The 14225-nt window shown below is 35.4% G+C and overlaps 1 protein-coding gene and 1 pseudogene across 1 annotated transcript; both read left to right on the top strand.

Moving 5' to 3' along the window:
• The first annotated feature begins 9035 nt into the window (after positions 1–9035).
• On the top strand, positions 9036–13014 carry LOC120251674 (dihydroflavonol 4-reductase-like). The gene is made up of 6 exons (XM_039260281.1): positions 9036–9212; positions 9315–9484; positions 9596–9790; positions 12103–12262; positions 12374–12566; positions 12683–13014. The coding sequence occupies exons 1-6, from the start codon at positions 9104–9106 to the stop codon at positions 12903–12905; spliced, it is 1050 nt and encodes a 349-aa protein (XP_039116215.1). The 5' UTR covers positions 9036–9103; the 3' UTR covers positions 12906–13014.
• A 69-nt stretch (positions 13015–13083) lies between these two features.
• Positions 13084–13923, top strand: LOC120251411 (annotated as a pseudogene).
• The last annotated feature ends 302 nt before the right edge of the window (positions 13924–14225 follow it).

A 14225-nucleotide genomic window follows, 5' to 3' on the forward strand; every position in this document is an offset into this window, starting at 1 on the left:
GAATGTGAACTTGTCAGTCTAACTGACCACGAATGGAGTTAATTTGGGGTTTAAATTACTCCGTTTCCCTTGGTGGTTTGAAGGTTTTACACAAAAGAGGATTTTATCCGTGGAATTACTGAATTACCCATTGCGGTTGTGCAAGTTTCAAGAGGGAAGTTGCTTTCCCATCACATCTGTTCACATTCCAGAATCACTAGAAAGACTAAATTTGAAAACTATCTTCTTCCATCTTTACTTCTAGGTTTTACAAGAGGATACAATGCTGGAGACATCACCGGCATTATGGTGAAAAATCTTGGAAGGTTCTTCTTCGCATACCCAAAAAACCAAGAGGTAATCCACCACACATCGATGGTATGAGGCGAAACCTCTTTTTGTCATAGTACACATTGTGGTTTCATTCTCTATCTTGTGTTTAATTTCGGTATATGAGAAAAAATTGTAGTGTTTTGGGGATTAGTCAGGCTTGCACTTACCTGTTCTTCCCAAAGACAAGCTCTTGAAATTCTATGGCAAAGAATCATTTAGTTGTCTTTGGTTGTAGCACTTAATGTGCTGTTTATTGATTTTGTTCAGTGTTTTCTTCATTTGAATACATTTGTCACCACTTTTAGCAGTTTATGGTGGATTTTGATTTACTTTTGAAAATTATATGGCAACTTAGCTTGAAGCACATGTGATGTTTATGTTTTGTGTTACATATTTATTTTCTTAAAGCTCACAATTTCATTCTCAATTACAAGGACATTGTTGTTCCTGTTTACCATGCTATGCACCTATTTAAGACCATGGCTGCCATCTCATGTAAACCGATTTTTTTTTGTTATGCAGGAATCAACGACATGTCCAACCAAGTTACGAACCTCGTGAATAGGAGGTGTTACCTAAAACCACTTGTGGACACCATACAAAAGCTAAAGGAGAATATGACAAGGAAACATTGGGAGTTACTCCGATGCACACCATTTGCACATTTCATGGAAATGGAGGATGTAGTCCAAGAGCGCATTGTGTTAGATTTGCTGCTGCAAGTGTATGATGAGCGGACTAATACATTTAGGCTAGGTGACAGTCACATCCAATTTAGGCCACAGGATATGGCAATCATGCTTGGTCTACAGTGTAGCGGGTTGGCTAGCTATTGACTTTAGAAGGAAGAAGGACCAATGCGAATTTGAGGAGGAGTTCCTGTCTAAAGGAGTGGACCGAACCAGAGACTACTTTGAGAGGATGTTATTTACATTGGTGATTAGGAAAGATGGCAACAAAGAGGAAAGCTTTGTGAAGTTGGTGTTAGTGTATATCCTGGCATTCGTGCTCTTCCCCGCCACCTCATGCTCGACACCAGGATGGAAAGCACAATATGTTGATGACCTACCAAGATTGCATCAATAAGCTTAGGCCCATGAGGCACATAAGTGGTTGATGGATGATGTGCTGGATGTTGTAGCATGAGTTTGAGACAGGTGTTTTAGGAGGTCTTAATCAACAGGGTTTCTGCAAAGATGCGTCGTCGCATTGAATGTTTGGTTTTACGATGTTATAGGGACAAGGAATAAAACATAGTTTGGAAGATTGCCATGCATCATGAGCTATGGCGAGAATAGGGTTAAGAAACAATCTAGCACAGAGAGCTTGCTGGAGGCACTCGTTAGGAAAGAGGTCAGCAGTTTCTTCTTATTTTTTTTCCATCATGTCTGTTCCCTTCCTAATGTCAGTTGTTTAGGATAACAACATAGTTGTTCACATTCTACTCTTCAATATCAAATATTTATGTTTCTGCTTGCAAAATGACGTTTCCAATTACAAAAACTGATTGTAGTTTGATATTGAACTTTAAAGGAAATAATTTCTAAATCATGAAAATTAAAGAAAACCATGTTCAATATCGAAAAGAACTGATTGTATATAAAAATCTTACTTTATGTTTATCCCCTGGCCATATAGTTTATGTATATCTTTAAACATATAAATAAGTGGTTATTATTATGACATAGTTTGAACCATTGGTCACAGAGAGCCAGTTTGAATTTGAAGTTATTGGTTCTAGAAAAGTTGACTATAGGGGCTTACAAAACAGTTTGGTGGAGTCATCTACCCACCCCCAAACTTCAAAGTTCGTTAAACAAGGCACATAAAAGGCCACGATAAAGCAAGGGGGAAGTCATCATCCAGAAGACATAACTTGAGAGGTTCTACCAGCTAGCATCGAACAAAGTGTTCATAGACATCCCCCTCTTCAAGTTTGAATGAGAATAATTTTGCTCGCCTGTGGGATGATATTAGGTCATTGCAAGCAAGGGTCAGCGTCTTGGAGGGAACATCTCAGACGCATAAAGATGAGGATGATGAAGACATGAGTAAGTCAAACTTGAAGAATGATGTCACACCTTTCTAAAAGGAAGCATCTCCCGTGCTATAAAAGCAGGGAAAAAACTCCCACTGAAGTGAGCCCGCCGCAACATTGTTACTGACAAAATGTCGGATAAGAACCAGTACGAGAGGCCTCTCACCCATGCTGCAAGGGTAGCAGCAGCTTCTCATTCGACAACTCCTGCCCCACTAAAGAAGTCAACAAAACTTGCAAAAGGAAAGAAGAATGCCGCATTACCTCCATCACAATTGAGTGCAATAGATGAGCAAACAATGGATGACATCGGTAAATTGTGGTTGAGTCTATACAAGATGGTCCAACAAAAGCACAAGTTGAAGTTGACACTGGGGAACCCAATGGAGTAAGCATCAACATGGGGACAGATAACATGCACGTATCAAACCACGATATCATCTAGCAAGAAGCAACAACTATGTACATTGATTCCGATAGTGATATACCTCGATCCCCTACGAAATTCATACCATCGAAGAAAAGGCTTGCAGGATTTCAAAGGCTGACCAAACTACAGCAAATGACTCTTTCAGTCTTAATTACTACCTGAATGGATGAGTAAGTCTATTTTTAAAACTTATTAACTCATCATATTCATCGGTACCTATTTTTAGTTTCAACGTGCATGAACTGTTTATAGTTTAGAAAATGACTTAACGGTATAAAAAGCTGGGTTTTAACTATGCATAACGAATTATTATTTATAACTTTAACTTTCCTGTGTAAGAACATGCAATCGTATTGTTCTTTTCATTTGTCATTTAGTACTGGAAGTATGTGTTTGCAATTAACATTTCCTTGTCAATATTGGCCCATGTATGTTATGTTATTATATTTTTTTGCTAAATCTTTTGTTTAAATAAAAATGTACATCTGGGCCACTGAATTGGGAAACAAAAATCGTGCCCATATGTACACCCTGTTAGACAACAAGCACATGGTACTGGAGGACGTTATCGACACCTTCGTCTTGATGGTGCCTGATTCCATGAATAAATGTCCAAGGCCCTTACCCTGTCCAAAAGGGAACACCCAACTAAGAACATGCACCAAATGCTGGCCCCCGCCTTGCATGATTATTCTTCAATTGAGGTGGTACTCATGCCAATAGTTTGGACAAGAACTACCACCTTCTCGTTCTCGAGAAAGACAAGTAAGAATACTTGCACTACTCATCACCTAGAAGTGTTGTGTATAATCAGGCAGCAAGGGACATGGTAAAATCCACAAACTCTTGTACATCTTGTCATGCCCTTTCATGCTATGTGACTTATTGCCATTGTGTTTATTCTTTCAGTGGACCGTATTTGACCAATATATTCAGTTGGCACTCGGTATTGGAGATACTGTCTCGTGCCCACTCACACATGTGAAAGAATGTTCACAATAGAGGCCCAACAGTCTTGATTGTTCTATATATACAATTCGATTTATGGAACATATATTGAACAGTGAGGATCTCCCTGTATCACCATGTTATATTGAGTTCTTGCATCTAGAGTATGCAGTGAAAATTTTGGCTGATGGAATCCTTCAAAAACCTCTAGTTAAGGAAGATAACAATTTTGACACCATTGTGGATGCAATATGCCAGGATAACACAGGCGACTCAAACCTTGCACCACCAGTTCAAAATCCACTCGAAGCAACTGAGTCAGCCCTGAGACAACAATAACTGCAGAAACATTTTTTGAGGAACAACAATAATAGGCGATTAAAGAGACATATGGACAAGATTTTGGAATACCATGATCAGTGATATATATTCTACTTTTAGCAGTTATTATTTAGTTATATATGTTACAGTTTATAAAACTCTTTAGTAAATTGGATATTGGAAACTTATGTTTACTGTTGGATGTTTCAGCATATATTTTGTTGTAACTAATTATTTTAGCATGTTTCTGGTCAATTATGTGGACTTCATTTTACTATATGAAGCTGCAGTTTGTCATAGGCGATAGTGTTATAATATTGTAATCGTCCAATTACAAACTGCGTATGTTTTCTCGATGAATTTTACAAGTAATGAACTATATGTGGTCTAAAATGACATTGGAAATGCATTTAATGAAAACAAAATACATAGTTTGACATACATTGGTAGTGAATACCCCATGAATACTAAAGCACCATTCCAAAACTAACATACATAGTTCAACAAAATACATATAAACTCAACATTCAGTCTGTGAGGCCTACCTGTTGGCATTGGCTGCATCGTAATTCTCGCACCCCAAATACTTGTGACTCAATCCTTCAGCGTCTCAGCCTGCCTGGCCTTTTCTTCGCAATTGGTGGTCGAAGTTGGAGCGCACGGTTTTCATCCCTTGGTTTGTCATGATTTGAAATAAGGAAAATCGAATTGGCATAAGCCTCTCGAAATAAGTTGACGGTGTGATATATCCGTCAATGAAGAGGTGCACATTTGTATCGGTCAGCATGATGCACACGCATGATTATACAGAAGACCATAAATCTATCACCTGCGATAAGAAGCCTTGTCGCACAGACTGATGGAATTTCTTTGATTATCGATCACTTTGAAATGTTCCCCATTCGAACGGGCTACGACTAAAGCCTTGCTCTCCTCAACTATATCCTCAATCTTCTTGTGGATCATGAGGCAAAGATAAGTGCCCCACGTCTGCTAGTGCTCATGTCGATCGCACATCATGTTCATCATCTTGATCCTGCATCACATGGTTAATCGGTGCAAGATAATATGGCAGATCAGTGAAGGAACAATACTTGTAATCATGTATGATAGATACTAGCAATGTCTAACAGACAATAAACTGAAACACTAAATATTAAACTGAACCATCGGATATTAGTCCACAATACTAAATTTTAAAGCGTTAAATGCATACTTACTAAGTAGTTTCCGGTGCTAAAATAATACATACATCCATAAAGTGGAAACAGAATATAGGAAACTATTGCTCCATAACCCACCCGAAATGGAATATATTGTGCGGAAGAGGGCATACCTGATTGAATCCATCATGTTACATAATGGCAAGTGGAGTGCTTCTCTGATCCAAGAGTTGAATGACTCGGCAATATTTGAGTACATCTATCCCTATCGTCGACCAGTGAACAAGTAGTTGGACCAATATGATACATTTGGCTTTTGAAGCAACCAACTATGTGCATGTGCTAACATTTGTTGTAACTCATTCATGGCAGCGTCGAATTTTGTCGATGTATATGCGAGTTTGACTATCAACCTCCAGCACTCATCTTTTAATGCTTTCCCTAGCTGGCTATTTGATTTAAAGAAGCTGGCCTGAAGATGGCATAAGTAATAACCTTGTGGGGCAGATGGAAACACCTTGGCAACATCATTCATAAGGCCCTTGGACTGATCTGAAATGAATCTAATAATATCATGGTATTCATCGTCGCCATAGAGTGCATCATTCAATTTTATATGAACCATGTCTAACTATCATCTGTCTCATTGTCCACGATGGCAAATGCTAGGTGAAAGAACCCCTCATTACCATATTTCCCGGTCGCTCCTAATAGAATACCACCGAATCTCCTAAATAAATGAGTTCCATCAAGAAATAACATGGACCTACATCCATTCCTAAAACCATTCAGGGAAGCATGGAAGCAAAATTAATCCCCTTATGAATTGTTCACCATCTTTCTCAATTAGAACAATATTGCCGAGATTGGTTTCAATTACCTTACTTGCATAGCACAACAACAGATCATAGCTACTTTTATCACATCCGTAGAAAATCCCTCAAGCTATTTATTCTTCCAAGATTGTTTGCATGGTAGCTGAACGCCATGGTCGCATAGCATATCCCATTGTATATCCACTGCTTTGTATAGAGGGCAATCACAGTGTTTTCTAATTACTTTCCTGCTGACCCATTTTTTGGAAGCTTTCGAGTGTGACGCTGAACCAATACCACCACCATATGAATGTGCATTATGTGTTGTTTTGATTTTGAAAGTGGCAAGGTTACCTTCCCATGAGGCATGGATACGCTATTGGCATCCCTCAGCGGTACAAACCACGGTTACTCTATCTTTATCATTTTTTATGAAATGATAGTTAAAATTGCACTTGCTGGCAAAGTCAGACAATGCATCCTTGAAGTGGTTCGCATTCTCAAACGGTGAACGATTGTAGTTATTTCACGGTCATTGGGTTGTTGAGCATTCGATACTAATATAGAATCCCCTTGTGAACTTGATGGCAACCGTACGACATAGACTCGACGAAGTGCTTTGTGATAATGGTTGCCTGTGTAATTAAGATGACGTGAATGAATAATTAGTAAAATTTGTAAACATGAATCATGATATATCGACATGTAAAATAATCTATAAACAGGAATATTCAGGAGTAACGTCCATAAAGACACATGTTAATGCGAAACACGTGATAGTAAATGTATAATGGAAATAATAATCACAAACACTAGAAAAGAGTCTAATGCAATATATAGCAAACAAGAAAACAAAAAAGTCCACTAATGACAATTATGGTAGCATTGATGGACTACCTTTGGCTTCGGATCTTTCATAACTTCATTTATATCCTCAATAAGCATATCAACTACATTTTTTTAAAACATATGGTGGACTTCTCACATTCTCGTGAAGTCAGTTTTTGAGTTGATGCAAGAAGTTGTTCCGACCGCATCTGAGATTAAATACTTCACTCTAACTAGCGGAGCTTCAAGAGACCAATGTGCGCATATTTCAGCTAAGATAGATTCCCATTTGATCAACACGGTGAAGTATACAATGAATCCATCATGGTTATACCTCATGATCCCACAAAAAGATCAAATCCATTAGAGACCTGCAACAAAGAAAATCAAATAACCTTCAAGCATCTAATCAGCTGAAATATAACATGAAGATAGAGCATATGTTGACCTTCACTGCTCTCACCAAACTATCTTCACTATGCTTCACAACAAGGAAACAACCGAAACGGAGAAGTGCATAGATAAAAAGACCACAAAGATAACAGCTAACCATGACTCAACCAATCTCTTCTAACTAGAAGAATGAAGAAGAAAAAAGAAGCCCAGTATCATATGAAAAAAAAAAACCATGAAGGTAACACCTAACAACACCTCAACCAAGCTTCTCCAACAAGGAGAATAAAGAAGAAGCTTCTCAAAGAAGAAGAAAGAAACCTAGCATCATGTCCATTACCAAAGAATAACAACAAGAAATAAGAAGATAAAAAGAACAAGAACAATGAAAAAGAAAAAGCTTCTCAAGTAAGAAAAAGGGATGGTACGACCACCATCATACCATGTTCGTACAAGACTTTCCTTTGACATGACCGGGAGCCACATTTCCCGTCTCAAAAAACAAAGGATAATATCGGCATTTCAGAAAATTCTCACGATGCAAGCTAACGGGAAAGACCAAAAAGACCACCATTCAAAAAAGATGGACTGAGTAGTCTACATACATGTCAGAAGGATTAATTAAGTGTTTTAAAAAGTTTCAGAGACTAAAAAGTAATTTTCTTATTTTTTTTCACATATAAGTTAATTTATTTATTTTATATTGTTCACAAAACCTATTCAAATTAGGCATACAGACATTATTATTTTTTATTCTTATTATTTCGTATGTAGCTTTTCATTGCAATCCTCAATATAATCTTAAAAAATTTCAAAATTTTACTTATGTATTTATGGACCAATTATATATATATATATATATATATTAATAAACTATGTGTCAGGGGTAGACCTGACCGCGGTTCAGTTCAAACCGTAGAACCAAACCGGAACCGTCACTATTGGAACCGAACCAGAACTGTAAAAAAGGTTTCGGTTCCAAACCGGAACCTTGAACCGGAACTTTAAGGTTCCGGTTAATGTTCTTATGAGTTGAAAACCGGAACCTGAACCGAACCGGAACCAAACCGCTGGTTCCGGTTCTATTTTATTTTTTAAAATAATATATATATATATATATATATAATATAATTTTTTTATATATTTTAATTAATTGGAATTAAATTATTTAGAACCGAACCAGAACCGGAATCGTATTGGAACCGAACCGAGAACCGGAACCTTATGACTATGGTTCGGTTCCGGTTCTATAGTTTATAAAACCGGAACCGGCGGTTTTGAACCAAAACCGAACCGGAACCGAATCGTGGTCAGGTCTAGTCAGGGGACCATTACCACTACATTGTAATTAAAGAGAACTTAAACTCAGAATAATAAAAGTTCCTTATCCTCACTTAATGTAAGTGGAGTTGTGAGTGAGCTATTTGCCTCCATGACCATTCATCTCATTAAATACATATACATATATATATATATATATATATATATATAATAGTTTTTGTTTTGTTTTTGGTTTTTGGTTTTTTTATTGTTTTTTTTAATTTGGTAGATAGGTTGTGAATGGCGGATGGCTGCCCATAAGTCTCACACCTTATCTACCATCTTGATGTATTCATTATTGGCCAAAACTTATTAAAAAGAACATGCATAGTGCTATATTTTATATTGACAAGAATCAAAGGTCTGAATGGTAGATAGAAGAAGGGACATATATCATGCAGCACCTTACCATCTACCTTTCTGGGTAACACCTTCTTTCTCAGTATAAATATAAAAACAATGGATGCATGGTTGGCTGAATGTGAAATTATTGAGAGAAAAAAAGAGGAACCAAAAAAGAAAGAAAGAAAGAAAGATGAAGGGACCAGTGGCTGTGACAGGAGCAGCAGGATACATAGGCTCATGGCTTGTCATGAGGCTTCTTGAGAAGGGTTACATTGTTAGAGCTACTGTTAGGGATCCAAGTAATATATTCATATATGTTTTCTTCTTTTAATTAATTTCCTTCTCTATTTTATTTTATTAATTATGGGGTTTTTTATAATTAATGTAAAATATTATTGCAGGTGATTCTAGGAAAACAAAGCCATTGTTAGAGCTTCCAAATGCAGAGAAGCAACTGAGTCTATGGAAAGCAGACTTGGGAGAAGAAGGAAGCTTTGATGAAGTCATTCAGGGTTGCACTGGTGTTTTCCATGTTGCTACTTTTATGGACTTTGAATCTCTTGATCCTGAGGTTGTTTCCTTTCCTTTATCTTTTATCTTATTTATCTATTTGCTTATTAGAAAAATAAACAAATAAATATAAAGAAGTTAATTAAGTAGCGGTGGCAAATTAATGGTGTAGAATGAAGTGATAAAGCCAACAGTGAATGCAATGCTAAGCATCCTCAAGTCATGCAAGAAAGCCGGCAGTGTTCAACGTATAGTATTCACCTCCTCCGCCGGCACCGTCAATGTCCAACAACAACAGTCGCCGGAGTACGATGAGAGCTCGTGGAGCGATGTTGACTTTTGCCGGAGAGTCAAAATGACAGGATGGGTAAATATATATATTTCTTTTATCATATATGAATCAGATGAATTTGATTGTTTTTACTTCTTAAATGAACATAGATATTTATTTCAAAAATTTTAATCTATTGGTATTAAATTTTGTGCATAAAAGTTAAAATTTTATCTCATATTAAATAAGTGCACAAATATATAAAAAAAAAATTAACTCAATACCTGTAGATAGGGTATATCTAGCATAACTTATCTATATTTTGTAATAATAAAAGAAAAGCTATTTACCTAACCACTTTGCTTAGGATGAGTAGTACTTCGTCCTAGACATGGCCACGTTCAGGAACCGCCGGTTACGGTTCTTGAACCGTCGGTTTCGGTTCCAAAACATTTTAAACCGTAACTGAACTGCCAAGCCTAGGCAAGGTTCTTGGCGATTCGGTTCCAGTTTGGTTTCAGTTCCGGTTCTGGCGGTTCGGTTCAACGGTTCCAGTTTGACGGTTCAAATGGTTCGGGCTATTTTTTTAGGCTTTGTTGTTCACCTCCACAGTTCGATGAGTGAAGAAAGTCACAGCGATTCCATCCAACCTCAGAAGGAACTCCTTAAAAATCAGAATGATCGGAGGTAACAACCATGATCGCCTTCTCTATCACGTCAAAGATATCTGAGATCAAGCTACGGAAGAACCGTCTCCAGTAATCCATCGAAGATGAAAACCATCTCGCCGCCGCTCGAGCTTGCTCCTCCCCACCTTCTCCACCATTAGGTCGGGCTTCCACATCTGCAGATCGATCCGGCCCGCCGCTCTCAGATAGAGATCTAGGATTAGGATTTTATTAGAGGGGATTTAGGGTTTTCAAATCTTCAAGAGAGGGCTGGCCGCTAGCCAAAAGAGAGAATAAAGCAACAAAATAAAAACTTAATCAATTGGTTTGATTCAAGTGTTTAGGCCTAACCTAATCAAATGATTTACACGACTCAAAGTCTTAAATGGTCAAACCTAATCAGATATTATAAGTCATAACATTATTTTACATAATATAATAATATATGAAACTAAGTAATTTGATATTTTGAATTTTTTGATTTAAGTGAAACCGCCGGTTCCACGGTTTTTAAATTTTGAAACCGGAACCGAACCTTATATAATGGTTCCGGTTCTGATTTTAGGATAGTTCCGGTTTTTCCAGTTCTGGTTCCAGTTTTTGGCGGTTCAGTTCCAGTTCAGTTTCACGATTTCGGTTCAAAATGACCACGTCTACTTCATCCTATTCTAACTCAAAATGATAGGATTCAAAATTTCAAATCCTATCTGAGGCATGCCTCATATTTGTTTTTTTTTTAAGAAAAAAAATCTATTTTAGGTACTTAAAATTTCAAGGAATAAAATATTTGTTATTTAAAATTTTACATATATGTGTATATACACATATAATTACTAGAGGAAGGGATTTGAGGCTTTAAACACCCTCATAAATCTCAAAAGGATCTAGTGTACTTTTAACATTTTACTTCCTCTCATCTTATTCACATAATTATTTTAACTAATTCATATTTATTAAAAAAATGGTTAAAGTTAGTTAAATATATAAAAAATATCAGCTTTCTAATATATTTTTAAATCCATAAAAATTCTATTTTTCTCTTCTTATTTTAATTATATCTTTTATTCTATATCAAAATAGTGTTTTAGGTTTTTTTCAAAAGAATATTGAGAAGTGTAGAAATACATTAAAAATAAAAGTTAAATTTAAAAAAAACTTATTTAATGCCTCATGTGTATATACAAAACAAACAAAAAAAAGCTTAAAAAAACATATAAATAGGACCATATGAAGTAATGTTATAAAGATATATATACTTTTAATGAAAAAATATTCTATGTTTCTATATTTTTTTAATATTTTATTTTCATTATTTGTTTATTTATTTATTTTCCTTTCTTTATTATCTCTTTGTTCACACGAGCTTGCACATGATTGTAAGTGTTTGCGCATGATTGAACTTTGTTGCAAATCCCTTGAGCTTTTATGGGCATGGTCGAGCTTTCCGGAGTTTAAAATAAAATCAAAAAGTAAAATATAATTTTATTTTTTTAGTTAAATTAAAAATCTACAAAAAAAAATTAAAACAAAAAAAATAAAACTATACAAAAATTAAAAAAAAAAATTAAAATATGCCTACTGTTAATATAATAGAAAATTGATGAGAATATTAATTTTGGGTAAATAAAAGTTTAGGACGGGGCCCATTTCTCAACCAAATTATAATAAGTGGTGACATTAATTTTTGTATTTTTTTTAGTAAGATTGATTTGACTTAAAGCTCTCTAATTGTGAATGTAGATGTACTTTGTGTCAAAAACACTAGCAGAAAAGGCTGCATGGGATTTTGCGAAAGACAATGGCTTGGACCTCATTACAGTGATTCCACCCTTGGTTGTTGGTCCTTTTGTCTCTTCTTCAATGCCTCCCAGCATGATCACTGCTCTGGCCCTCATCACTGGTAACTCTTTTTATCTTTTAATTTTAAATTAGAAAATAAATAAATAAATAAAAATCTCATAACACTTATAATTGTAATGAATGAATTAATGAATTAATTAATTAATGGCAGGGAATGAAGCACATTATTCAATCTTGAAACAAATCCAACTAGTCCATTTGGATGATCTGTGTGAAGGTCACATCTTTCTTTTTGAGCATCCAGAGGCAAAAGGTAGATACATATGCTCTTCTCATGATGCCACAATCTTCACTCTTGCCAAGATGATCAAAGAAAGGTTCCCTGAATATGACATCCCCCAACAGTATGTGTCATCTTCTTGTTATTATTTTATGTTATGCTTCTTCTTTATAAATTTTTAAATATTGAACTCTCAACCAAAATAAATAAATGTTTTGTGGTTTATTAATTTATTAACAGGTTCAAAGGCATTGATGAGAACATTGGGATTGTTCACTTCTCTTCTAAGAAAATCATGGACCTTGGCTTCAAATTCAAATACACAATGGAACAAATGTTTGTTGATGGCATTCAAATATGCAGGGAAAAGAAGTTCATTCCACTCCAAACAGTCAAAGAGATTGCTTCAATCAAAGGCAAGATTAATGGCATTGATGAACAAGTCTCAGTTGCCACCAACTAGAGTTTTTATATTTAGTGAGCTTGTTGTATTGCTTTGTCCTCTTCATATCAATAATTCAGAGTGTACCTTTTGATTTTTTAATTATAATAAACTAATGTCTTCTTATGTATGTCTCAATATTATCAAGCAATTTCGGAAATAAATTTTGAGTTTGAGTAGTAAAATTCTATTGTTGACCATGGAAGATAAGGGAACAGTTTGTGTCATGGACACCGCTGGTTTTGTCCGATCATCTCTTATTAATTAGTGTTTAATAGAGCAAGGTCACACTGTCAAGGCCACCGTCCGTGAACCTAGTTATGTTTTTTTAAATCTATTTTTTAGTTGGTTTTCTTATAACTTAGTGTAAGTGTAACAAGATATTAGAGTTTGATTCTTGATTTTAGGTAATGTGAAGAAATTTGCTAGATCTTCCTAATGCTAGCACAAAGCTTACTTTGTGGAAAGCCGAACTTTGCGATGATGGAAGTTTCGATATGCTATTCAAGGATGTGTTGGTATTTTTCATGTTGCTATCAAAGATCCTAAGATTTGTATTTTTTATTTTTAATGATAAGAATGAAGCAATCAGCCTCGCTATCAAAGGAGTGCTAAACATACTGAAATCATGCGCGAAATCATTGACAGTTAAACAAGTAATTTATACATCATCAGCAGGAGCGGTTTGTGTCGAAAAATGTCAAAAACTGATATATGATCAAAATTGTTGGAGTGATGTGGATTTCTGCAAGAGACTAAGAAGATGGTTGGATGGGTAAATATTACAAAACTTAATTAATAGGATTAATTAACTTAAGTTTATGATATATAAACTCTTTTTTTTTTTGTCCCTTACATTCTACAGAATTATCTTGCATCCAAAACATTGGCAGAGAAGGCTGGTTTTTAATTTGCAAAGGAGAACAACAGTGACTTTGTTAGCACATTACCAACATTAGTTAATGCGCCATTTCTCATGCCAATTCTGCCACCAAGCATGCTCACTGCTTTGGTTTTGATTACAAGTATGATCAATTGAATCTATATTAATCAATTCTTGTTATATATATATATATATATATCATGATGTTATTTTATATATCTATATTATTTATATTTAAAACTTTGTCCTTCTAACATTAAACTAATTTATAATTTTATTGCTAAAACATGTCACATTATTATGAGTCCATCTCAGTCCATAGGGTAAAAAGAAAAAAAGAACAAATTATTAAGTGTAGAGACTGTTAGTACAAAATGCACTTTAATTGGCATGATTTGATACCAAGTCAAGGTGATGTGGCATTCATGGTAACGTGGCATAGATGATGATGTGGATAG

This window comes from Dioscorea cayenensis, chromosome 20 (assembly GCF_009730915.1).
Source record: "Dioscorea cayenensis subsp. rotundata cultivar TDr96_F1 chromosome 20, TDr96_F1_v2_PseudoChromosome.rev07_lg8_w22 25.fasta, whole genome shotgun sequence".
In the NCBI taxonomy this organism is placed as follows: domain Eukaryota; kingdom Viridiplantae; phylum Streptophyta; class Magnoliopsida; order Dioscoreales; family Dioscoreaceae; genus Dioscorea; species Dioscorea cayenensis.

Excerpts from the sequence above, each read along its gene's own strand:
- LOC120251674 (XM_039260281.1), top strand. The coding sequence starts at position 9,104 with ATGAAGGGACCAGTGGCTGTGACAGGAGCAGCAGGATACATAGGCTCA. Across the intron at positions 9,485-9,595 it reads TTGAATCTCTTGATCCTGAG|AATGAAGTGATAAAGCCAAC; the intron begins GTTGTTTCCTTT and ends TTAATGGTGTAG. Across the intron at positions 12,567-12,682 it reads GAATATGACATCCCCCAACA|GTTCAAAGGCATTGATGAGA; the intron begins GTATGTGTCATC and ends ATTTATTAACAG.